A 27,695-nucleotide genomic window follows, 5' to 3' on the forward strand; every position below is an offset into this window, starting at 1 on the left:
CCAGGATGGGTAGGGAATGCCTATAGAGTAGGGTTTGCCAACTCCCATCCTCAAGAGCCACAACTATGTCTTGTTTTTTTCAGCATATTCAACATGAATATGCTAGAGATTTGCATGCACTGCTTCTATTGCTTAGAAAACTTTCACTCGCTAGAACCTTGAGTTTTTTGCAGCTCAAATGCAATTCCCTGTATTTGTTAGCAGGAAATCTTAATTGCCGGACTCTACACCCGTCCTCAGCCTTTGCTGAATCCCTCCTCGTGTTTTCCTTACTTTTGTGGGTACCTACCCAGTTAACAGATTTTGATATCTGTAGATAGGCCAAAGCCTACTAATGCTAAATGTCTTCATAGTGTATGCAGCACTGTAGAGATACATGAGAGCTCCATGCCAATTACAAGCGAGACACGCGACTGAGACATTTTCTAGGTCTTGTTTTTGGATGATACCAAAATCAGCAACAGCGTAGACAGAAAGGAAGGTGTGGAAACTGAGGCAGGATATATCGAAGCTTGACGAATGATTTTACAGCTAAGATTTAATGCTAAAATAAAAAATTCAGATGTATGTATTTGGGCTGTAAAAACTCTGAGAGACACACACTATGAAAGGTGAAATTCTATGCATGCAAGAAGTGGAATCTAGAGCTGATCATATCTAATGCTCTCAAGGTGGCAAATGAAAGGGATAAGGTGGTGACAAAAGCCAGAAAGCCGCTTGGGTGATTGCTTTCACAGCATGTTCCAAATACTGTTGCCTGTCTTCCTCGTTCTTTGACCTTTTGTAGTTTATCAATACTATTTTTTTTTTTATGGCGTACTTTTTCAGCTAATTCTTTAGAAAACCATAGCGGCCTCTTTTTTTTCCTCTTGCCCTATTTACTTTTTTTTTTACCAAAAGGGTTTATTGCTTTTACAATATCTCCTTTTAGTTTTGCCCACTCCTTTCTACTTCTGCTAGATTTTCCTATCCAGTTAAAAGGGAGGAGTACCTCAAATTGTTAACAAAGTAAGTTTTGCTGAAGTCCAGGACTGATGCTTTTGAATGAACCAGCATTGCCTACGCTCCTAATACTGAACCACACCATTCAGTAATCACTAGATCCCAGCAGATTATTCACTGTGACATCAGAAACTCTCCCCATTGGCAAGCACTAGGTCCAGTATTGCCCCTCTCGTGTGGCTTTTCTTACCAGTTTCCAGAAGATGCAAGATCTCCCGCAGTGGGGATAGCCTAATCAACAGCCAGCAGACTGAAATTGCATCTCCCCTATATCAATTTTGTGAATCTCCTCTATTAAATCTCTCCATTTCTTCTGCCTGTGATGAAGGTCTGTATATTACACAGCATAAACAGAAGTTCCCTGTACGTACCCGGATCAGTCCAGACCGTGGGTTATGTCCCCCGTCCAGCAGATGGAGTCAGACAAAAACTTCCGAGGGTGCTGCCATATAAGCCAGCACACCCACTATCCCTCTTCAGTATCTTTCTGACTCCAGCAGATAGGAGCAGGGGAACATCAGTTCCCCAGCACACCGTCTAAGTGTTTCTTATCTTTTCCTTCTCCTTTGCAGTGTTGTAGAGGGATCAAGTTTCTCTAGTTAAAAAAAAAAAATCCTGGTTCTCCATTTTACACTTGCAGACAGACCTGTTTCTCTTTCACTCTGTCTGCGGTCTTTGGTCTCTGCCTCTCTCGTGTAGCTGGCCGGGGTAAGTTGTTTCTTTCCTTTCAGGATTTCCCGCTGGAAACCAGTGTCGCGGGAGTTCCAGGCCATCCTTCCGCTTCCACGAGTTGCCAGGGACAGTTTACTCTGGCTGGACCCACTGCACTCACCGACTCTGGGGTCATCTTGCGCACGGTGCCCTCGTTCCTGCTCAAGGTGGTCTCTGCTTTTCACCTGAATCAGACGGTGGAACGTCCTTCTTTCTCATCAGCTGACTCTCGAGATCTCCGCAACCTCGTCAAACGCGTCCTGATACGTTACCTGGAGGTCACCAATGAGTTTCGTCTGTCGGACCACCTGTTTGTCCTTTGGTCCGGTTCTGCTGGCTGAAGGAAGCTATTGCGGTCGCGTATATAGGCGCGGGGAAGCAACCCTCACTGGGCATCAGAGCCCACTCTCTCTGCTCCCAGGCGGCATCCTGGGCGGAGAGTCACTCCGTTTCTCCTCAAGAGATATGCAGAGCGGCCACCTGGAAGTCATTGCATACCTTTGCTCGGCACTATCGCCTGGATGTCCAGTCGTCGACTTTTGGTTATTTTGGCGACAGGGTCATTCGAGCAGGGTTATCTAGGGCCCACCCTCAGTAGGGAAGCTTTGGTACATCCCACCGCCTGGACTGATCCGGGTACGTACAGGGAAAAGAAAATTATTCCTTACCTGCTAATTTTTGTTCCTGTAGTACCACGGATCAGTCCAGACGCCCTCCCTCAGACTTGTTGGGATTTCTGTTTGGGATCTACTGCTTGACTTCCTTGCTTTTGCCTCTCTGTGTCTCTATGGCTATCTTATCCACCTGTGGAGCTGTTTCACAGTTCTTTGCAAGTTTGCTGTTGCGCACCGGTTTGTTCAAGTTTACAGTTCAATGTTAAATTAATATGGTTTACTTGATCCCTCCTCTCTCTCTCTATGGCTTTGATAGCCTGTTTACTGAAGAGGAATAGTGGGTGTGCTGGCTTATATGGCAGCCCCCTCGGAAGTTTTTGTCTGACTCCATCTGCTGGACAGGGGACATAACCCACTGTCTGGACTGATCCGTGGTACTACAGGAACGAAAATTAGCAGGTACGGAATAAATTTCTTTTCCATTTCCCCTTTCCTGATAAAGAATTGTAACATTAGAAATGTTGTACTGGGTCAGAGTAAAGGTCCATCGAGCCCTGCATGTTGTCTCTGACAGTGGCCAAACCGTGTGTCAAGTATGAGGTAGGATCCTACAAAATAGGTCCACCCCTTCTTGCTCATAACTAAAGATAAGCAGTGGCTCTTCCAAGGTTTATATGGTTAATAGTGCTTAATGGTCTTTTCTTTCTGGACCTTGTCTAAAACCTTTTTAAGCTCAGCTATGCTAAGTGCTTTGACCACATCTTCTATCAACAAATTCTACAATTGAATTGTGTGCCGAATGGAAAATACTTTCTCTGATTGGTTTTAAATGTTCTATTAGCTTCCTGGAGTGTCCCCTAATCCTAGTAAAATTGGAAAAGGTAATTAACCATTCCCTATTTACTTTTTCCACCTCACTCATGATTTTATACAGTTCTATCAGATCCTCTCAAGCCATCTTCTTCCGGCTGAAGAACCCTAACTTGTTTAGCATTTCTTCAGAGGAGAGCCATTTTTTTTTTAGTTTTAGTTTTTTTAAATTTTGGTTACCTTTTTCTCTTTTCTAGCTCTTCTCTTTTTTTTTTTTTTTTTTTTTATTTAGGTAGAACTGCCCACAGTGCTCAGGTGCAGTCACCCTGTAGATCTATGCAGAGGCATTATATCTTCCATTCTTTTCCTTATCGATTATTAATTTTGCTTTTTTTTTGACCACTGCTGCCCACTGCTCTTTTGTAACCTTATTACTGGGCTAACATATCAAACATCCCACCACCCTCCTACCCTTTTCTTTATTTCCCTTCATACCATTATTATAATGTAATGTGTGGTCATTTGTATCCTCAGCCAATACCATATTTAGCTCGGATGTACTGATTTGTATCCATCAGCTATAATGTATTTTAAGTGCAAAAAAAAGGTATCGACTTATATTTGCGCATTCAAGTGAACCATTCGCAAATCCATATTACTTTAGCTTCAGTAGGGCGAACCTGGTCAGTCGCCCACTGTCATAGGAGGATCTCAACATGGTACTGACCCAATGGCTCTCTTTGAGCCATTAGACTACTGTGAGCTGAACTAATTTTGGCAGCAGTCATTTTGGCCGGCAGAGTCTGTGAACTCCAGGTCCTAGTGAATTATGGTCTTATTGAACGTTTTCTACAGTAGGATGATTCTGTGCACACATCCTAAATTCCCATCTAAACTAGTCTTGGATTTGCACCTTAAATCACTTTTCCACTATTTTTCCTTAAGGCACATGTAATGGGGCTATGCCAGTCACTAATATTATCCCTATTGATTTTTCTAGTAAGGGGTAGTAGGAGTTCTTGAATGTGCAGTTCCTCCCATTGCTATAACCCTACCTTTTTGGGTGAAAGACTTCTAAGGGTTTATAATTTCTTGGCACATGCCCATTACTTCAGGCGGTAGGAGAGAGAGTTAAGAGGGTAGTAAGAGCATGAGCTTCAGCCAGGGTCTCAACTGAGGAGTGAAGGAGAATTTTCATGGGCCTCTCTGCTTAGCAGATTCAGTTAGTGAATAGCACATTTAAAACAAATCGGAGAAAAGTCTTTTTCACTAGATGCACAATTAAACTCTGGAATTCATTGCCAGAGGATGTGGTTAGGGCAGTTAGTGTAGCTGGATTTAAAAAAAAAAAAAAAGGGTTTGGATAAGTTCCTGGAGGAGAAGTCCATAAACTGTTAATCAAGTTCACTTAGGGAATAGCCAATGCTATTAGTGGCATTGGTTGAATGGGATCTGTTTAATGTTTGGGCAGTTGCCAGGTACTTGTAACCTGGATTGGTCACTGTTGGAAACAGGATGCGGAGCTTGATGAACCTTCGGTCTAACCCAGTATAGTAGCTTCTTATGTTCTTATGGACTATTGAGAAAAGAAACTGAAGAATTGCTTTGGAAGAAGTGACCAGTGCCTGAGGGAAGGGCATACCCCAGGGATCTCAAAAGGACTGGGTCAAAGATCTTTTTGCTCAGGTGACCAGAAATAGCTTGGGTGATGAGAATATACATTGGACTTGACAACAAAAGAAAGCTTGGACTCTTGTATTAGAGGAGGAGACAAAAGATTGGACTCTTGGATTGGAGATATCAGAACATTTTTAAATTTGAATTATGAGAGTTTTGGCCCATATTGGCATGTTTCTAATGGTTTTTGTACTTGGGGATTTGTTTCTTTCCAATTATTTTGCTTTGAGACATTTCTATATCGTTTTGTTAGCTATGTGCCCGAATGCCATTCTAACTAACCCTCCAAGCAAGGGAAATTTTTCCTAAGATAATGGTGCAAGAGAGCCTGGAAGGGAAGTAAGGCCTCGTAGGGACAAACTAGCTATTTTCATTGCCATAATAATTTTTATGTTTGCTTTTTTAGAATATGGGCTTGACTTATTTTATTGTTGCAGTAAAGATTTTGATTTGAATACCAAGTTGGACCCTAGTTTGATTTTTGACCACTCTTTCCAGTGCACAGATTGAATCGAGGAATGCTTATGGGAGTATTGGCTGTGGGACATCTTTGCACTAAGTGGAGGTTTTGATTGTTGGCAGTGATCCTCTGATAGTGATAGTGACGGCTGTAGCAGGGCCCCTAAAAGACTATCTTTCTTCTCCCTATCTGCACTTGGAGCTGGAGCCTTACCACCCTTGCATATGGTTAAACCATCCAAATGGAGTCTCCCTACACATATCCACAAAAGTGAACAAGCATTTCACAGTCTAGATTGGAAAAGAGGCTTGGCCTGCTCTTCTGGGCAGATTGAAGTTTGTAGCAATTCCATAGAGCTTTTCATGTCTGTTGATCCCAATAGGGCTGGAATAGCTGTAGCAAACTGCATACTCTAATTAGACAACAGATTGCATTGCTTTTGGTTATGCCGAGGCAGGTTTGACCTGAGGGCCATGGCAGAGATGGAGGCCTACTTGAGATGAACCTCGAGGGAGGAAATCTGCAACGCTGCTGTGGCAATTCTATCTACAGATTCACCTTACTGGTTACATAGATGCCCCATAGGCTAGGTTTGGTCAAAACTTATTTTTATACTGCTGTTTTCTATAACCTATCACAATGCTTTACAAAATTAACATTCATAGTTATAAATCAACAGGTACTGGGTAAAGGAGGTAGTTAGATACATTTGACTCAAGGTGTAAGACATTGGCAAGGGTAAAGAAAGTTAAAATAAATAAAATGATGTCAGGGATTTCACATTTAATTATTAGGTTATATTGAGCCATTCTCTTCATGCTTCAGTTAGTATTTGTTGACCTTGTTATTGTTTCTATATTCAGCTGTTTTAAGTTATGCATTTTAGAAAAGCCATCATTTTAGCTTACATTTAATTTTTTCTATCTGGTATTTAACTTCAGCATCACCTGGACTGCCATAGCTTTGGCCCTGCTCAGGCACCCACATGATCCCTTACTTGTGTCAGGTGTGTACTGTATATTATAGGTTTTGAGGGATTTAGAATCCAACTCCATCTTAGCTAGCACCTGTTCATTTGATGTAGAGATATATATTTTTTTTCTTTTTAGAGGCTAAAATCGTCTCTTGCTCCCCAAAGTAGTGCTTGTTTGTTGCCCTTATTGCTTTCCCTTTTTTTTTTTTTTTTTATTTTGGAGCAGCAGGCTAAGGATGTAGTATCCTGAACCTTGGAGCAAGTAGCAGGATTCATGGTCCCTACAATCCCATCATCCTCCCCTAGGAGTTGGGTCAAAGTTTTTATAGCTTTATAGGGAGTCCAGATGCGTTCTGTGCTCTACTTTCTCGGACACTGTCACGCATTCCTAACAGAGCCTTCTAAAATGTAAGCTTAAATAAAAGCTGTCAGCTAGCCTTCATTACTTGTCATCTCTAGATGCGGATTGTGTATCTTTATGGATGCGAAGAAGCTCTTTATTCAATTCATCGTTTTCTATAACACGACAGAAAATATTGCTGTAGTTTTCTACGTGAACTCATACCACATTTACCCTCCAGACCAATGAGAGCAGCATCTAGAGACACTCTCCTTGCCCCACACATCAAAACCTTTCTAAGTAAACGAGCTATGTCCACAGCAGGTCCTACACAATGGAACTCTCTGCCTCCAGAACTCCGGTCGGAACAATGCCCGATCACTTTTAAAAAGAGACTAAAGACATGGCTATTCGAACAAGCGTTTTATTTATACCAATGACTTACCTCCTTCACCTTACTAGCAAGCAGGTTAAATACCAGACAATCGAATCAGGCTATCCATATAGTTTAGCATCCAAACTTTGCAGCCGATCAGTCCAAGCTTATTTAGCATACCCGGACCTTACATTAACTCCAGTATGTACCTAGATCTTCAGCTAGAAAAACAGTCTTATTTATTCTTCATTTAATATAACTTTTTAGTTATCCCCCTTTTATTTGATCCAAGTTCTACGCTCTGTTCAATGTAATTGCATTCTTACATGCTTGTTACCGTTACAATGTAAACCGAGATGATATGTAATTTTTTACATGAATCCCGCTATATAAAAATGTTCAATAAATAAATAGCACTAAAAGTTAGCAAACAAGCTGACTGATACTTTTCACTGGAACTTTAGGACTAACTTTCTGATGAAAGGTATATAACATAGGGTTATTAAAATAGCTATTTCCATGTTGGTTTCTCGTTATTTCTAAACTAGTCCAATTTTTAATGTCTTAATGCGGGTTATGCCTCTGCCTTTCATTTTATTTGGTACCCAGAAACGCAACGGTGTCGGTGGCAAAAAAAAAAAAAAAATCAGAAACAGAGAAACTTGAAGTGGTAGCAAAGACGAGGGAGAAGCAAGCCCACGATGAATAAGAAGCAACAAGGCAAATAAGATAAAACGAGAATGAATGAGATAGCCAGAGCCTGGACAACATGCTCACAAATGTATAAATAGCACAGACAGTTCGTTCCAGTACTGAAGAGGAGGCTACATCCTAATAACAAGGGCCGGGCCAGGCCATGCGTTCCAAGCCTCCTCCTGGCGCATAACCCCGCCTCTTGGCCTTATTTGACCAATTACCACCTTCTTTGTCCCTGCGGGGTCGTGTGGCCTCTGGCCAGAGCGAGGCTTGGCTTTCCTAACCCGTCCTGTGATTCTAGCCTCTGAGCGCTAGCCAAGGCTCTGGATGGGAGGAAATGTTACAGCAAGGAATGCAGAGCTGCCATCTATCCTTATTTAGGAGCGAGACCCTCTCTTCTTTGGCGTACATGAACTGAACATTTTCCACTTTTTCTTTAATAAAACTTCCCCTTTCCAAGTCAGATCAAGGCTCTTGCCTCAATTGTTAATATGCACAGGAGAAATGACATTTTCAGAAGAAGTGGCTTTGTTAAAAAATGCGAATGCTAGCAGTTTTCTGCAAACAAAATGAAATAGCTTTATGTCGAGGTTAGTTTCAGCTGAGAGCCAATATTATGGTGAAGTTAAAAATAAGCCTTTTCTATTTGGATCTAACAAAAATGGGGGGACGGGGGACGGGGACGTCTTAACTAACATCTATCACGTACCTGCCAACATTCAAAAACATTCAATTTTAACCTTATATTGAAAAGCAGTACAATAAGGGTTTTGTTTTGGTTTTTTTTTAGTAAGTAAATGGTAGCATGCTTGGTCAAAAAGAGGGAGGCTGATTCATAAAAACTCGGGAGATTACAGTTCTAGTTAAATAATAATAATTTCTCTTTATGGTTTATTGCCTGCCATAAAGCTGAATCAGGCGCAGTGGGACCTAGCCTATGCACTATCCTGTAATTGAACTAACTTAGGTTAATACCTAGTGCTTCATAGGTGATGATCCTCATGTTTCTGTTTGGCCAAAGCGACTTGAGTCATTTTTTTATGTGCTGCGCTGTTTATGTTTCAAAGACAGAGCTCTATGTTTATCGCTTTCAAAAAAAAAAGCACGTCTTTGTTCAGAAACTTGTTTTGTTGTGTACTAGTCTGGGAAGATCACCAACTCTTCAAAGTACTTGTGTGGGAGTATGTATGTCAATCACACCTACTTAGGCCCCGCCTACTCAGAATCTGATTTAAGCAAAGTTTCTCGTGATTTGCTGGTTCCAGCGTGCACCAGTCCTTCTTCGCCCTAGTATGAAACGAACAAAGTAATTGGCTCCTTTCAATGTCATTTACAAATTCAACGTCAACATCCTGGAAAGCTTGGCCCGGCTCCTGAACAGCCTCCGGGCTGCCTGATTCGCCAGTCGAGGTGCTCGTCACGGTAACGGTCGGCGTACGTTCTACGTCACGCAAAGTATTTCTTCCCCCCCCCCTTCGCCTTTCTGAACTCCGCGAAGCCCGAAAAACAATTTCAAGATGGCGGAAGTGCGAGTAACAATGGCGAGCTGGCGGCCACGGCTGGCTCCGCTCTGATTCGGAGTGAGACGAGCAGGCGCGGCCGCTTCTGTGCGCAGGGGGACGGGAGGCGCCACGCTCCACCTCCTCCTGCTGCTGCTCTCCCCCGGGACAGTGGTGTCCCGGCCGGACCGGGGGGGAGGGGGGCTCCTCTTCCGCACCTCCCTTAGGCCTGAAGTAGAGCCCGGCCTGTGGGGAAAAGGAGGGGGACAGCCGGGAGCCGAGCTGCAGGCCCGGCAAGGCCTGGAGCGGACTTTTTCCTGTCCGTCCCAGAACCGGGTGTCCCCGTCTGTCCTGTCCGTAGCATTCCCCTTCCAATGGCGGCCCTGCGAAGGGAGGCAGGTGGGAGGAGAACACCGTGAGGCTCCCTGGGCACAGCGAGAAAACCTTAGGCCCATGCTGGCCTTCCCCCGGTGCCTTTAGCGTGTCCCCGTCCGCCCAGCGTTTCCTTTCTCTCTTCCCCCCCCCCCCCGGCGCGGAGGGGCCCGGTCCATGCGGCGCGCCCATGGCCGACTTCGTGGTCCCGCGGCACAGCGCCGTCATGGAGCGCCTCCGTCGCAGGATCGAGCTCTGCCGGCGGCACCACGGCTCCTGCGAGGCTCGCTACGAGGCCGGCTCCTCGGAGCGCCTGGAGCTGGAGAGGCAGCACACCTTCGCGCTGCACCAGCGCTGCCTGCAGGCCAAGGCCAAGCGGGCCGGCAAGCACCGGCAGCAGCAGCCCTCCTCGACCCCCGCCGACCCGGGCGGGCTCCGGGGAAGCCTGGCAGCGGGGACCAACGGCTTGGAGGTGGCGGACAGCAGCGGAGAGCAGAGTCGCAATAGCAACCTGATAGCGGTAAGAAATGCATCTTTCTGACCTGGCACCGAGAACTGCTCAGCTAATGTGTTGACAGCTGGAAATCATGTGTTTACTTTTTAGTTGTGGTAAGGTTTAGGCTCAGCCATTCAAGTCATGTTGGAGGTTGTAAACGGGGGAGCGAACTTGTCTCTGTGCATGAGAAGGTTTGTGGAGTGGTATAGGCAATTGGGAGCGAACTTCTGAGATCGACACCTGTTAGTTGGCTAATGACTTTTTTCTTCTGTAGTAGAGAATTTAGTTTGGATCATTAAGTTATGATATTTCAATGATTATGCTTCCAGTTTTTTTTTTTTTGGGCTGTGCTTAGTATTGTTTTACCATTTGGTTGGCATTATCTAGATGATGATACCGTTAAGCAAATAATTGGGCATGTGTTGATGTAACACTGAAATAGTATATATGCTTGACTATTTTTGACCAGAAAAATCAAAAGTACACTATTGCTAGATAGCAGTTGGTAAATAAGTTTTATTTACCAACTGCTATCTCTTTTCTGCTATCCTCTATCTCTATCTTTTCTGCTATCCTCTATCTCTTTTATTTCTTACAATCCCAGTTCATTAACCCTTGTTAATTGTAACTGCTTCTCTTCTCCACGTTTATTTATGTTTTTGGTTATATTTTGCACCCCTGTTTTCTGTAAACGACATGATGAGAACGAGTTCTTGAATGCCGGTATAAAAAAACCTTAAATAAATTTATAGCATTAAAGGACAGCTTCCCTAACAGGCAGTTAGGGTATCCAACCAGGTGTAAGTGATTTCTTTATTGGATTGTAAGTTGTTTAAAAGAAGCTTTTCTGGTATCCTCTATCTCTTTTTTATTTCTTACAATCCCCGTTCATTAACCCTTGTTAATTGTAACTGCTTCTCTTCTCCACGTTTATTTATGTTTTTGGTTATATTTTGCACCCCTGTTTTCTGTAAACGACATGATGAGAACGAGTTCTTGAATGCCGGTATAAAAAAACCTTAAATAAATTTATAGCATTAAAGGACAGCTTCCCTAACAGGCAGTTAGGGTATCCAACCAGGTGTAAGTGATTTCTTTATTGGATTGTAAGTTGTTTAAAAGAAGCTTTTCTGGTAAGCTCAACAAGGGTTTGTCAGCCTGTAGTTTATTTCACTTAAGAGACTGAAGGAAGCAATATGCCTGATATCTGTTGTTAATTTTGGAAGCTAGTTTATGGATTTATTTTCATTTTTTTAAAACATGACTGGACTGGACACTAAAACTGTGATGCCATTTTTTTACTTTTACACCTGTGGTGTAAGTGAATTCCAGATGGAAAAAGTAGGGGAACAGCTGTACTAGATGCTTATGCTTAACCTGTATGGTTATTAAAAAAAAAAAAGAGCACAGCAGTAAAAGGTTGATGTGGGGTAATAGAAGAAATGAAACACAGGAACATACTTTGGCCTATTGTGGAGGGAGGTGAGGAAGATGGTGTTTGGGGGAATGAGTAGATTTCTAGAGAGGAACAGTCTTAATCCGGGTAGATTGGATGGGTCCATTGGGCTTTCTCTATCATCCCTTACTTTTATTAGTTGTTAATTTACTACTTAAAACAAGTTGTTTTTTTATGTAAGCTTTTAGTGGGATATATTGCTTTGTGTGGTGAGAGGGATATTTGACCCATTTTGAAAAGATGGCTTACGGTGTTAGAAACAGCTTCTCCTAGCCTGAATCTTAATATGTCTTTGCTTTCATTCATGTGCAACTCTCTAGCAGTATGTCCTCAAGAAAATAATGTAGGTCTATTTCATGGTATCTTAAACTTTAATTAAACACAGTTTGCCATTTCCTGATGGAATTAGCGTAGAAAAGATTAATTGTGATGTGTTGGTGATTTGCAAAGTGGTTTTCAAACCAAAAGAGTAGGAAACTTAAGCCTTGATCATCAAAAAAAGAAACCAAAACCCAGTACATTTTAGTAAGGGGCTGATTTACTAACAAGTACTGCTGTGTAACCACGCAAGTGTTAATGCACATTAACAAATAGGCCCCATTTGCTGTAATATAAGCCATATTAAAATTGGCTGTTAACGCACATTAATAACATGTTATGGTGGCCAGTTTTTAATGTTGCTTAGTAAATTGGCCCCTCAATTACCAAGTAATTACAGCAGGCTGAACTGGTGGCTGTGTATCACTCACTTTTCAGCTCATAGATGCAATTAATATCTGTTTGTACTTCTGTCAGCCTAGTTTCCTACAGGGAGATAGGTCCTATAAGATCATCAGGTCTGTCTATCCTTCCCTCTAATTACTTCTGATTTCTTCATTCATCTCTTGGTTTAATTATTTATTTCCACAGTTTCTATTCTGCTGATCCACCAATCTCAGTAGATTAGTCAACATACACATCATCCCGTTTCCTTCATGTTCAGCCATTGTTGACACCCCCTGTGACCCCCCCCCCCCCCTTGCACTTTCTAGCTTTGCATTGCTTTTAATGTATTATAGGGAAACAGGTCAGTTCAGTTGAAACCTCAACTAGGTTAGAGTAAATTGTGATGTCATCAAGCATATTTAGCCTAGTTTTCTACAAAAAATCAGGCCTTATAAAATAATCATATCCGTGTAAAATATCTCTCCCTACCCTCAATAACTTTTGAACCATTCTTACAATTTCATTTCAGTTTCTGCCAAAGACAGAACACCCAGTGACTTCTAGTTCATACTTTTCATGTGCCCTAGATCCCACCACAGGCTGATGCAGTATAGTCATGCGAAAAACGGGTGCTCATGATTGAGAGCCCGCTTTCCTAACGCACGCCCATCCACCTCTCCCGGGCACCTAGTGCAGTAGGCTAATGAGCTGCCACCTTAAAAAGGGGGTGGTAGGGGAAATTGTGCGTCCCTAGCGCTGCCTTGTCATCGTGCGCCCAGGAGATGTGGCTGTCAGTGCGGGTTAGGGAAACGGATGCTCAATACAAGCTACCGGCACAGTATACGCAGCCTTGACAATATATATTGTGCGTGTATATTGGGCTCCCAGAATTAATTTTTTTTCCAAGACATTTTTGGCACTGTGCTTTCTCTGGTTCCACAGGAAACAGGAATTTTTTTTAGCTCTCTAGCTTGGCATGCCCTTAACACCAGTTCCTGGACTGTCGCTAAACTTGCCATATTACGTGCAGAAATTTTTTGAATCGCAGGCTAAAAGCTAATAGCGCTCATCCTCATGGAATTTACATGTGATGAGCGCCATTAGCTATGCTCTGGCTTAGATGCGTGTTTTGGACGTGCTAAATCCGGTATTACATCGGGCGTAAGTCCAACTGCGTGTTTAGTGGCGCATTGACCTGAGCACCCGATATTGCATTGGCCCGTTAGAATTGCTGTTTGGGATTTCTTACCTTACTTTTCTATAGGGAAACCTGCCAAGCCAGTTCAGTAGTAATCTCAGGGAGATCAGAGGAGATTGTATACTCATTGGAGGTGCTCTTCCACTGCTCTTCCCTAATCAGAGTTTGAAATACAGCAAAATGTCACACGTGTCAACTCTCTCTGAAGAAGAGAGAGTTGAAACCATGAGGTGGTCAGAGCGCATTATGAAGTCATCAAAGAGTTTATTTTGAAGGCAGCCCTGTTATTGGTTAATAGTCAAAACCATACGCAAATTTCTGTACCAAAGAAGGAAAAAGTAAGTAGCATAAACTCGTCTCCATGAAATGTTTTTTTGTTAATGGCCAGTTTTATACAACTGTGAAGCCTTTCCCTGTTGCACTAGCTGTGGAGTATCAGAATTAGTTGTGTCAAGTGACAGATAAAGATCTTTCCTTTTCTGCCAGAGGAGAGTCTGGAGTTTGAATCACAGCTCAGCCTAGTCAAGACTATAAATGTTCTTAGTGCAAAAACCTGATCCTGAGGCTACAGACAGATGATATGCTGTTCCACGAGGACTCCCAGCCAAATACAGTGAGGCTAGATTTGAAAGTAAGAGGCCTGTATTCAAACCCAGCTTTATTGATTCTGGCTGGGAGTCCTCATGGATCAGCATAATATGTATCTGTCTCTATCCTCAGGATCAGGGTTTTGCACTGAGAACACTTAAGAGTCTTGACCAGTTAAGAATTGCATCCTGGGCTTTCAATTGTGGGGAATTCATAAAGCGCAATATAGAAATTGGGGTATAGTGAATCACATTTCTGCCTCTGGCTGATTGATGCTGTCTTGGCCTTTTGGTTGAAATAGGGTGCCTTGCACCCCACCACAATATTTCCACTCTCATAAGAAACATGGGAGAATACATCCCCTGTTCTTTGCTGAGCATACAGTGTTCTGTTCAAAAAAAATAAGGGGAAAAGAACATAAGACTTGCCATACTGGGTCAGACCAAAAGTCCATCATACCCAGTATCCAGTTTCCAACAGTGGCCAAACCAGGACACAAGAACCTGGCAGAATCCCAAGGGGTAGATAGATTCCAAGCTGCTTATCCTGAGAATAAGCAGTGGATGTCCCCTGGTCTTTGTACTTTGCGAAAGAGTAAACTGATTAACAATTACTCATTCCATTCCACTCAATAGTGCCGATGCAGTATCGGGCACTGAGCTTAGCGGGTTGCTAAACATGCGGTTGGATGCGCATTTTGGATATGCTAGACATACGCCAATGCAATATTGGGATTAGCGCATCCAAAATGGCATGTAGCTAATAGCACTCATCGCATGCAATGCCATGTCTATGAGGCTGCTAGTACCCTTGATGTAAGAAACAAATAAGTGTGCCAGACGCGCACATTCTAACCCTCAAATATTAACGTCAGCCCAGAGCCTGGTGTGAAGTTTTGAGGGCACCCCAAGTTATGCTCAGAAAAGCAAAAATTCATCTTTTCTGTGGTTCCTCCTACTTAATATCATTGCAGTACTAAGCAGGAGGAACCACAGAAAGCTGTAATATGGAAAAAAAAAAATCTCAACAGCAATCATGTTAGAAAAAGGGAGCTCAACTTACAAGAGTCCATTTTACTAACCTGTTTTCCTTACCTGTGCACAACCACTTCTCAAGTTATCAATTGCATGTCCTTCTTAGCGCACCAGCTCATTTGAGTATTACAGCCGAGCACCCAAGAGAGGGGATGTGCACTTGTTAAAAAAAACAAAAACGTGCATCCAAGTTGGACGTACTTTTTTTTGTGCATGATATTGCATCCACATGATTATTTTATAGATCTCTATCATATCTCCCCTCAGCCATCTCTTCTCCAAGCTGAAGAGTCCTAACCTCTTTCCATCTTCTCTATCGTTTTGGTCGCCCTTCTCTGTACCTTTTCTAATTCTGCTTTATATTTCTTGAGATGTGGTGACCACAACTGCGCACAATACTGAAGATCGCACCATGGAGTGATACAGAGGCATTATGATATTCTCTGTTTTATTCTTCATTACTTTCCTAATAATTCCTAGCCTTCTATTTGCTTTCTTGGGTGCTGCAGCACACTGAGCAGAGGATTTCAATGTATTATCAATGACACCTAGGTCCTTTTCCTGAGTGGTGACTCCTAATGTGGAACCTTGCACAGTATAGCTATAATTTGGGTTTCTCTTTCCTACGTGTACTACTTTGCACTTGTCCACATAAACTTTCTTTTGCCATTTGGAGTCCCAGTTTTGCAGTGTCTTGCAATTTCTCACAATCCTCTTGTGATTTAACAACTTTGAATAATTTTGTGTCATCGGCAAATTTGATCACCTCACTACTTGTTCCCCTTTCCAGGTCATTTATAAATACATTAAAAAGCAGTGGTCCCAGAACAGATCCCTGGGATACTCCACTATTCACCTTTCTCCATTGGGACAATTCCCCACTACTTTGTTTTCTGTCTTTTAACCAGTTGGCAATCCACAATAGGTCACTGCCCCCTATCTCTTCCTAAGAAGCCTCTCCTGAGGGACTTTGTGACATGCTTTCTGGAAATCCAGATACACTGTATCAACTAGCTCAGCTTTATCCACATGTTTGTTTATGCCCTCAAGAAAGGTAGCAGATTGGTGAGGCAAAGCTTCCCTTGGCTAAATCCATGTTGGCTTTGTCCCATTAAACCATGCTTAAACCTACACCTAGGTCTTAAAAATCACTAATGTACTGTAGACAAACTATTTTAACTAGTCTGCTCCATAAGTTGTTAAAGAAATGTCAGCAGCATAGTTTGTTTAGGGTGAAAAATTTCTATGTGGTGGTAGTAATCACTACTAGCTTATTTAAAGTATTCATCTATTGGAGAGAAGTTTTGTTCTTGTGAGTTAAAGGGGTATTACTGAATACCCCGGTATCACATTGTTTTTACCATGCTGTCAAAGTATGACGTCTCTGGTATTTATATTATCCATAGAACCAAATGTGAAACAATTAAGTTTGTAGCTGATTATTTTTTTTTTCACCCTGCAGTTGCTACTGCTTTCCCATTCATTGTGTCTTCGTCCATTACTGTTCTTTCAGGATTTCCGTACTATCCTTCAATCTCTTATTTTTTTCAGGTCTCAATTACTGCAATTCTCTTTATCTAGGTCTCCCCGATAATACCATCCAATGATTACAATTAGCCCAGAATGCGGCAGCACGTATCGTATCAGGTACTTCTGTTAGAAATCACATCTCTCCAATACAGTACAAAATCCTTACCATTATCCATTCACTCATCCACAACTCTTCTTCCACTTGGCTTTGCTCTCTACTTCATATTCACAAACCCACTAGACATCTGAGATCGCTAACAAAAAAAACTTCTTAGACACCCCTTCACCTCGGCCAGCACGATTAGATATCACAAGAAAAAGGGCCTTTTCAGTAGCAGGTTCCATCCTTTGGCATGCATTGCCAGATTCATTAAGATTACTATCCAATTCACTTTAAGAAATCCTTAAAAACCCACCTGTTTCAGATTGCTTTCAAAATTACCTCAAACATTAACCACTTTACACATCACATAACCATCCGTTTTTCAGTTTTCCCCTCATATACCGCTTATCTTATCTTGTTTTTGTTAGGATTTAATTTCTGAGCTTGTTTTATTGTATTCTTATTTTATTATAAGATTTGTGTAATTTTTAATTGTTTTTATTTTTATGGTTTGTATCTTTTGTACACCGTTTTGACTAAATCTTGTTTGGAAAAGCGGTATAAAAACATTTTTAAATAAATACAGTATCACATTGATTTTACCATGCTGCCAAAGTATGACGTCTCTGGTTTTTATATTAGCCATAGAACCAAATGTGAAACAATTAAGTTTGTAGCAGATTTTTTTTATTTCACCCTGCAGTTGCTACTGTTTTCCCATTCATTGTGTCTGCCTGTATAGGCTTTGCTGATGTCTTACGGTATCATATTGACAGTAGCTACATCCCTGATGTCAGATTCACAGTGGATTTTAAGGTCAGAAGGAGTGGCCTGGTTGCTGGTGGCAGTGCTCCTGCCGTTGACATTTACTGTGTTACAAATTCTGTATTTCCTATTTCCTGTTGCTTCAGGTGTCCACTTATATTGCAAGTTTAGTCATTGTACGTGCTTTGTTTGTGATGTGCTGCCATGGTTTAGGACATGGTTGATACAATTTCTGAGGGGTGAAAAGTTTTTGATGTCTATTTTTGCTGAAGTGGCACATCCATTCTTGATCTGGACAGTGGTGCTATTTCCATTACCCTCTGCTGCAGGTTTTCTGCTTGCATCACAGTGACACGGTACAACCGGTATCTAAGTTTATTTAAGATATGGGCCACTGGCGCAAGTGAATTTTCCTGCTGCTTTGATTCCATACCGTCAGTGTAATGGTTTGTGCTGGACACGAGGCAGTTTCTGTATATTTTAATCTGTGTCAGACGAGTGAATAATTCTGTAAAGTAATCAGTCTCTTGATAAACCTTTTCAGTTGTTTCTTCTGCTGCCCAAAACAATACTGAGAACATTTTACTGAATAATGAAATGGTGGCATGAAATAGAGAAACATGATGGCAGGAAAAACCTTATGGTTCATCCAGTTTGCATTATAATTCTCATCGCTTCCTGTATTTATCTCTTGCTTTCTTGAATTCAGATATTGGTTTTGTCTCAACCACCTCCACGGGGGAGGCTGTTCCACACATCCACTACCCTCTCTGTAAAGAAATATTTCTTAAGATTACTCCTGAGTCTACCCCCTTTCACCCTCATTCTCTCACCCCTTGTTCTAGGGCCTCCTTTGTATTGAAGAAGGCTCATGTCCTGTGCATGGAAAACTTGGAGGTATTTCAATGTTTCTCATTATCTCTTGCCTTTCCTGTAAGGTATACATCTTTATAACTGTCTATTCCAATATGCTTAAGAACCACTGACCATTTTAGTAGCCACCTTCTGGACCGACTCCATCCCGTTTATATCCTTTTTAGGTTGCAGCCTCCTGAATTGTACAGAGGAATCCAAGTGAGCTCTCACCAGGGACCTATACAGGGGCAGTATCACCTCCCTTTTTCTGCTGGCCATTCGCAGCCAAGCAGCTTTCTGGCTTTTGGCATCATTTTATCCACTTGTTTGCACACCTTAAGATCATCAGATACAGTTACCCTCAGCTCCTGCTTTTTCCTTTGTGCTTAGAAGAATTTCTCTTCCAATACTGTACCTTTCCCTTGGGTTTTGGCATCTTAAATGCATAACTCTGCATTTTTTTTTTAGCATTAAATCTTGGCTGCCAGACCTTAGGCCGTCCCTCAAGCTTCACTAGATAATTCCTCATTTTCCCCTCCAAACTGACTGTCCACCCTGTTGCGGATTTTGGTATCATGGGCGAAAAGACACCACTTTTCCAACAACCCTTCTGTTACGTCATGCCCAAAAATGTTTAAAAGAACCAGTCCCAGGACCGATCCCTGAGGCACACCGCTAGTACCAACCCCTTCCTGAAAGAAAACTCCATTTACCGCTACCCAGTCAGTCACAATTAGTTTACAAGTCTTCTGTGCGTCCAAGGCCTTGCTGAAATCCACGTACACTACATCGAGCACATTTTCAATTTTATAACCATTGTTCTGGTACGGCTACTGGCGTTTTCATTGGAGCAGGTTGATGTTTTGATTCTGGTATTTGTTTAAGCAGTTTTTCCTTTGTTGCCAGCTCAGGATTTCGTCAGAGAGACTTGCATTCCTTGAGCTGAATTAACATTTCCTGTCAGTGTTGGAACCCATGTGTTTCATGTCCCACTGCCTTTCATTTAATAAGTTGCATCTGTTGCTGCTTCCCTTTAAGTCTGCGAATGTTTCTGTCCACTGCACTTCCTTTACCTTGATTTAAAAAAAAAAAAAAAAAAAATCTTGTGCGATTGAAGAAGGGAAATGAAATCTGTCCTACTCCAGAGAGAGAAATATGCCTGCGATAAGTGGGTTTTCTAAGCCAGTCTGGTTAGGTTCTTTCACAGCTTAAATTGATACATTGCACTCCATGTCGCCGCAGTTTCTTAAACTAATATCTAAGCACAGTGGTTGTTTAATTCAGTTACTGCTTTTCAAATTAATCTGGTTATCTTTTGTGTGTGATAGTTTTTGTAGGTAATGTCACCAAGAAAACAATCTGATTTCAAGTGAGCAGTAATAAGATCTTTTTTTCTATTTGAAGTATCTTTGGAATGAATACAAACCATAAATTTCTGTTGCTGCATTTTATATAATTCAGAGATCTAACAGAGGTAGTTGTTGCTAATGCAGCAATAACTGTGAAAGTAGTTACATGATGTTAGGTTCCATATTAGGAGCTACCACCCAGGAAAGATCTGGGCATCATAGTGGATAATACTTTAAAATCGTCGGCTCAGTGTGCTACAGCAGTCTAGTAAGGGAATGGTTAATAGAACGGAAAATGTCATAATGCCTCTGTATCGCTCCATGGTGAGACAGCACCTTGAGTACTGTGTACAATTCTGGTTGCCGCATCTCAAAAAAGATATAGTTGCGATGGAAAAGGTACAGAGAAGGGCAACCAAAATGATAAAGGGGATGGAACAGCTCCCCTATGAGGAAAGGCTGAAGAGGTTAGGGCTGTTCAGCTTGGAGAAGAGACGGCTGAGGGGGGATATAATAGAGGTCTTTAAGTTCATGAGAGGTCTTGAACGAGTAGATGTGAATCGGTTATTTAAACTGTCGAATAATAGAAGGACTAGGGAGCATTCCATGAAGTTAGCAAGTAGACCATTTTAAAACTAATCGGAGAAAAGTCTTTTTCACTCAAGGCACAACAAAGCTCTGGATTTTGTTGTCAGAGGATGTGGTTAGTGTAGCTGGGTTCAAAAAAGGTTTGGATAAGTTCTTGGAGGAGAAGTCCATTAACTGCTATTAATCAAATTTACTTAAGGAATAGCCACTGCTATTACTAGCATCGGTAGCATGGGATCTTCTTAGTGTTTAGGTAATTGCCAGGTTCTTGTGGCCTGGTTTGACCACTGTTGGAAACAGGATGCTGGGCTTGGTCTGACCCAGCATGGCAATTTCTTATGTTCTTATAGCAAAGGTTTGTTCTAAAACTGTGTTCTAGTGACCCTTGAAATTTTGTGTTTGGAGTCTAGGTCCCTTTGACTTCCTGGTTGTGGTTTGCTCAGTTGAGAGATAGATATAAGCTATCAAGTAATCTATTTCTCCTAGAATTGACAATCTGCTGGTCCCTTTAGCACTGGGACGAGGATTTGCTGTTTCACTGTGCTGTTGGATAATTGAGACTGGATTTAGATTTGCCGAGTGACATAGCAAAGAGTAGCTGCTGTAGGAGAATGCAGGTGAGGAAGAGAGACCACATGGTATGGGGCTTCTGTCCCTTGCTGGATTCAGTGCAGAGATTCCTAGTAATAATTAGGTGTCAGATATTGAGCATCCTTGCTCTAAGCCACAGCATGACAGATGTGAGATTGAGCAAGTTATTTTATGGTCCTTAGTCCAATGGTCAATCAAATACCGTACTGAGATTTTTCACACTCTGTGTAAACAAGAATGTGCCTTTTGATTTCCTGGCAATTTTTTTTGTTTAACCCGCTCTGAATATGGACATGATCTCATTAACTTGAATTATAATGAATGTTGTAGATTTCCTTGCAGCAAAACGGTTTTGAAGTGCACATCTGGGGCAAGCCTCTATTTCACAGGAAACTGCCGTCAGCAACTGATTTACACAACAGAAGATGTCTTTTAGTATATGAATGAGCCTTCCTTGTGATGAACTCCCATTTCCTTCCTGGGATAAGGGACTCGGTATATACTGAAAGCATTTTATTGCTGTTAGTTCAGAGCTTGATGACTGTCCATGAGGCTTTCAAAGCAGCAGCAGCAACTGCAAAAAATGTTTAGATAATTCATGCGATAGTTAAAAGAATAGTCATTAAGTTTCCCTTTTTTTCATGTGGAAATACTAGTATTGAAAACTCCTCAAAACTTCTCTGGCAAGTCCCACTATTATTAATCTGAGTTAAAGTGATGTTTCTGTGGTGGTGGTCTCCTCGGAGGTCCATGCAGGCATGCTTGCCAGTACATTAATCAGAATATAGCTGGTGGAATATGAATATAGCTGTTAATAGTGGACTCAAGAAAACAAATAAAAAAAAAATAGAGTAGCTAAAATAGGGTAACATCTTTTATTATAAACACAATTGTAAATGCCCAAAAGCATAATAGCAGAAAAAGACCATTGCTAGTCCACCCAAATATAAGAAATAAAAACAGAACTGAAAGGAAAGAGGCCTGAAAATATTACACAGTGGAAGTAATGGAGCCAGGAAACTGGTTTGAATAATCTGTGAAGCGTGTTTTTCTGAATTGACGAATTGGTGGAGTATGGTCAGCATTCAGTGTATGATTCAAGCACCAACTGGATAGCCAAGTTAATGTTTTATAGCAAGGGAAGTGTTATTATTTGGCAATAATTTAACCAACTTATCTCACAAGAGACAAAAATAGATTACTTTTTCAAATAGGTAAAGTAGGGGGAGGAATTACTAGAAGAGAAATAGATGATGTCGCTTGCCCTCAAACGAACTTTTTTTTTTAATTCTACTTTCCGAAGGGAAAGAAGGCTTATGAAATCACCGTCTGTATGTGTATCCCAAATAACCTCTGTGTTTGGTCTCCTATCAGTACCATATTTTCAGGACATGTCAGGGGAACATCTGATGAGGTTGGAAAATTTTCAGGTCCGTGCATATCCATAGACCATGCATGCATGCGGCTTGGAAAAGAGGCTGCTTTTCCTATGGGTGGAAGCTTTTGTCCTAATTTTGCCCCTCTCTTCTCTTCCTTTTTTTTTTTTTTTTTTTCCTTTTCACCACTTGACTTGTTTTCAAATGCCAGGTTCTTATGGCCTGGTTTGGCCTCTGTTGGAAACAGGATGCTGGGCTTGGTGGACGCTTGGTCTGACCCAGTATGGCATGTTCTTATGTTGGCTTATTAGTTTTCTTTGCTTTGTGGGCCCCAATTATGGAAGGCATGACTCCAAGCAGCTAATAAGATGAGACTGCCAGGGTCCGAAGAACATGGGCAATCTGGCAATGACTAAATTGCTGCTGGAGTGAACCTCTAGAAATGGGGATGTCTTGACCAGGCCCACAAAAGGAACAGCCTTTTCAATGAAGAGTGGACAATACTTCATCTGTTTGTGTTAGAAAAGTTGGCCACAATCGACAAACTAAGTACTGTAAGCAACCTTGAAAGAGTGTATGCCCACAAAGAACAGCTATTGACCTAAGTGGCTATGAGATTGAAATGTATTTTGCTTTGTTTGTGTGGTCCAAAAAATGTAGGAATCTACTTGATCACTCAGCAGAAGAGCTAACTTGCTGTAGGTTTCCGTTCACTTGTGAGAGCTGTGAAGTACACATTACTGAAGCAATGCTGCTTAGAAAATAGTGATGTCCAGTGCCTAGTGTCGAGACATTAATACAAATCTTGGCACTTGAACCTACAAAAGGCTGCATGTTGTGACTCCATTTTTTGCTTTTCCCTTTGATCTTTTCTGTGCAATTATGCTTGCATTTAGCAGGCACTTTTTGAAACTATAATTTATTTATGAATTTGACATAACTATACACTTTTATGCTGGTCAGTTCCATTTTTTTCTGCAGATCCAATGGTTGTCTGTCAGTAAAGCAGCTGTGAAGAAAATGTGTTTTTAAAATTTTTTTTTTTTTGGAAAATGTCAGGCTTTTCAATTGCAGTTGCCTTTCTCTCTTTTCAATTTCCTCTTATCTGTACCTAGTTTAGGTTTTTCATCTTTTTTTTTTTTTTTAAGTTTATATTTCTGGGGTTTTTTTTTTTGTTTTTTTTTCTTGTTGCTTCTGCCCATTGCCTAGTGGCCCCATGAGCTTAGTTGGCTTTTTAAAATTTTGTTGCAGTTGATACCTTTTTGATTTTTTTTTTTCTGATTCAAAGATTTTTTAATCTTTCCTATCTTCCAATGCCCAAGTTTATTCCCCTTGTTTAATGTAACTTTTTACCTTCTATATATTGTTAATTGGTTTTTTCCTAGTTTCATTGTAAACCGGTACGATAAGACCTTGTCTTGAGCATCGGTATATTAAAAGAATTTAAATACATAATTAATACATTTCTAGCTTAACTAGTAAATTATCCTACTAACATTTTTCCCCAGGCCATGCCTTTATAAAGGTGAAAGAGCCCTGTATAGTTTAATTTGCAAAAGTACTGTTGCCTTCTTCCGGCAACAGACCAAAGCCCATGGGAAGGTCCACTCAACTTTTCCTTTTGACCTCAGCAAGCCTGGTATTGTTTTACCAAATGAAAATTGTCTGGATAGCAGATTGCATCAACTTGGAGTGGAGGAGTAACTTAATGGTTAGAGGAGTGGGCTGCAAACCAGGGATGTCAGAGTTCAAATCCTGTTCTACTCCTTGTGACTTTAGGCAAAATTTTGCCTTGGGTGCAAATTTAGATTGTGAGCTGTGTGGACAAGGACATATATACAGTACCTGCTTTGAAGTGCTTGAAAAGCCAAATATATATATATATAAAAATCATTATGCCTTAAGTAGCTCTTCCTCTGAGATATTGCATAGTCTGTGGCTCATATAAGATCTCCTTCTGTTTGAGAGAGACAAGGCTGCAACATAAGACTTCTGTTAATATATTTACGTTCCATTACTTTTTAGACACTAACTTAGAACGCAATAGTAAGTTTGAGTCTGTTCATAGTATCAATGAGGAGAACAGACCTCAACTCTGCCCTCTCTTGCTTCGTTTCATGCTCCCTTACAGGTCAATACAGTAAAGTGTGCTCCGGAGCGCACTGTCAGCCTGCTCTGGACGCGTGTTTTCCCTTACCCCTTATTCAGTAAGGGGAGGAAAACACGCGGCCCACCCGCGGCACCTAATAGCGCCCTCAACATGCAAATGCATGTTGATGGCCCTATTAGGTATGCGCGCGGGATCCAGTAAGTAAAATGTGCAGCCAAGCTGCACATTTTACTCTAAGAAATTAGCGCCGACCCAAAGGTCGGCGCTAATTTCTTCCGGTGCCAGGAAAGTGCACAGAAAAGCAGTAAAAACTGCTTTTCTGTGCACCCTCCGACTTAATATCATGGCGATATTAAGTCGGAGGTCCCAAAAAGTAAAAAAAAAATAAATTTGAATTCGGCCCGCGGCTGTTGGGCCAAAAACTGGACGCTCAATTTTGCCTGCGTCCGGTTTCCGAGCCCGTGGCTGTCAGCGGGCTCGAGAACAGACGCCAGCAAAATTGAGCGTCGGCTGTCAAACCCGCTGACAGCCGCCGCTCCTGACAAAAAGGAGGCGCTAGGGACGCGCTAGTGTCCCTAGCGCCTCCTTTTCCCCGTTTTTCCCGCGTCACCTCATTTAAATACTGAATCGCCCGCACCGGCGAGGGGCCGGTGCGCACGCCGGGAGAGCGGGCGTTCGTCCGCTCTCCCGCGGTCTTACAGTATCGACCTGAAAGTCTGTAATCATGACCCTTTGCTGTAGAAGAGATATTGAAATGACTGTATTGATTCCAATATTTTTTAAAGATTTCTAGAATTTGGATTGTAAACTTTTATTTTGATCAGAAAACCTATACATTAATTTTGTACAATATTCTAGAAAACAAATCCTTACTATTACCTGCCTGTTTGGGCTAGTTTACTTTTCCCTACCCTTCAGAGCTATAGCATAAAGCTGTCTATAGACCAAATAGTAATTTTGTAATAACTTAGAACTGGAATCTGCTTTCTGTGTCCATTTATTTGCCAGCACTATTGTAACTTTGTCTATTTGGGCCTTCCCGCTTATGCTCTAAAAGCCCTTCAGCTCCCCCAGAACGCCACAGTGTGCCTTATCACTGACTCGCACAATAAGGAACGTATAACTCCTGTGTTGTGTAAGCTGCATTGGCTCTCGAATCAATGGAGAGTGAAGTACAAGATTGCTGTTATGGTGCATAACCATCATCAACTTATTGCTTTTCTTTGGGCCAATGCTCTTTTGCAAATTTACGTTCCATCAGCCAGGGCATGTTGGACATTCCCTCATGCAAAGTGGCTCGTCTACAAGAAACGGAAAGAGCAGTTCTAGAACACATTACTTGTATTTCAAGAAACCTCTGTTCTGCCACTTCCATTTAAAATAGAGACCAGGGTGGCTGGTGAGACTGACATTAAAAATTCAGACACATTTGTTCAGGTTAGCATTTACATGATAACTTATCAATATTTCTAATATATACTGTAAAAATACTTTTACAGGATCCAGAATGAAATGTCACTATGAAGAAATATCCCAACTTTTGACCAAACGTTTAAACATTGCAGCATAATGGTGGATTTTTTGACATTCATGAACAAAATGCCATAGTATAGTCTTCTGTGACCTCTGTAATTTTGTAAGGGAGAATTCTAAAAGTGCGCATTCCTTTAAGGACTCCGATACTGTTGTGTATTCTAGGTACAGGGCTATTCCATTTCTTCAGAAACGAGTAATTCCACTTTCAGGAACAGCCCTCTTAATAATGGCAAGAAACTTTATCCTCTCGTAATAAGGCTCTCGTTTCATAGCTCTATCTTTGATGCAATGCTCTGATCTCAAAATCAGGATAATAAATGGGAACTAAAAATGACCCAAGAAAGAGAGCCACTCAAAATTAAATTGATGAAACAAACACATAAGGGGCCAATGCAATATGATGTGCAGTAAAATGAGTGCACAAACATCTCTCTCCTGGCACCTGATGCAGTATTATAATGAGCTGGCATGCTAAAGAGGACATGTTGGGGATCAGTTGTGCATCCCTAGCATTCTGCAACTGGCGCCTCGGAGACGACGGTGCATGGGTTAGGAAAACAGATGATCAATATGAATGTCCGTGTTCTTGCTCCGGGAAAAAAAAGCTGGTGTGTGAAATCCCCTGCAGTGACCAAGAGCAGCCGTGCTCAGAACAGGGACGGAGTCACAAGTAGCCTCTGCAGTAAATATTTCAGCATCCTAAAATCCTGATAGCACCTTGCACTTGATTCTGCTGCTAACAAGAAGCCAATACAGCTTATGCATTTCCACCAGGCAGGTAGCTAGTAGAAGGAAGCAGAAAATCACTGCCCGGCTAATGGGCCCTCGACTTGCTGTATGATTTAAAGCCAGCTTCGGGTCCAGCGTTAAATTTGCAGCATTAACAAGGGTGTGTTAGCCGAGCGGTGTTTTCTGTATCAGGGGTAATAGCTAAAAGCTTCATCTACATGGCATTTACATGTGGTGAGCGCTATTAGCTACGTGTGAGTTAGGATGCTCTTTTTGGACCCGCTGATCCCCTTATTGCATGGGGGTTTAACCTAGCGCGTACAGAGCACGCATTAAGCTGTGTGCATCGGCCTCAAAGGATCTTAACATGGACGTTAGTTTTCTCGTCCATTGCCAGGCACTCCTCAAGACTAGTAGCTAAAACTTCTGCTTTTAGTCTCCTTGGGTTTTCTCACTTTCCTGCAAACATACACCCCCCCCCCCCCCCCCAGTTTTTTCACTTTCATTTCATTAGAGCTTTGAAAACAAAGGCCATCTTTGTAATACAACTGATTAATCTGCTTGTATATTACAACATCATCCTCTGTAACTTATGTGAGAGAGTGAGCATAGCTCTGGAAAGCTAATCACCAATGTAATAAGTTCAATAAAAAGGTATTGCCTGCAGTTTATTTTTTGATCTTTATTTCTTTGAAACTAGAATCTCTCACTTTTAGTATCAGACCAAGAATACACATACTGTCAGTAGTAAGTTCTGGGACCATGCAAGTTGGCATGAAAGGGCAGTGTATTGACATTTTATTAGAAATTTTGTGTACATAGTATTTTAATTTCAAGGGTGGGTGTATTGGGGTTTTTTTAAATAGAAAGTCTCCCATTTGTTTGTTTTTTCATCCTTGGTTTTGAAGTACAATTCTGTCTTTCATGAGTTACGGCTATCACAAGCATGGTTGCCAACTAATCCTAATTTCATGTTAGTAAACCGGACTGGGTTTTAGCTTTGCAGTGCCCCTACGCAAAGGAGCAGGGGCTGCCCAAGATGTACCAACCCATGATGAACGTTGGGCCTGTGGTCCCCTGCCCGCCCAGCGTTCCTCTCCCTGCTGTCAGTGGCAGCATTGCAAGCAGCTCTAGAAGAGGTTTTCCTTCAGACGTC

At 41.7% G+C, this 27,695-nt stretch overlaps 1 protein-coding gene across 1 annotated transcript in view; it reads left to right on the forward strand.

Moving 5' to 3' along the window:
* The first annotated feature begins 9,145 nt into the window (after positions 1–9,145).
* MAML1 (mastermind like transcriptional coactivator 1) overlaps positions 9,146–27,695 on the forward strand; it is a 49,745-nt gene continuing 31,195 nt past the window's right edge. Inside the window, exon 1 of the mRNA XM_029583693.1 lies at positions 9,146–10,050. Within this exon, the coding sequence (XP_029439553.1) occupies positions 9,721–10,050 (330 nt within the window). The 5' untranslated portion in view covers positions 9,146–9,720. The remainder of the gene's footprint in view (positions 10,051–27,695) is intronic.

This window comes from Rhinatrema bivittatum, chromosome 18 (assembly GCF_901001135.1).
Source record: "Rhinatrema bivittatum chromosome 18, aRhiBiv1.1, whole genome shotgun sequence".
Lineage (NCBI taxonomy): Eukaryota > Metazoa > Chordata > Amphibia > Gymnophiona > Rhinatrematidae > Rhinatrema > Rhinatrema bivittatum.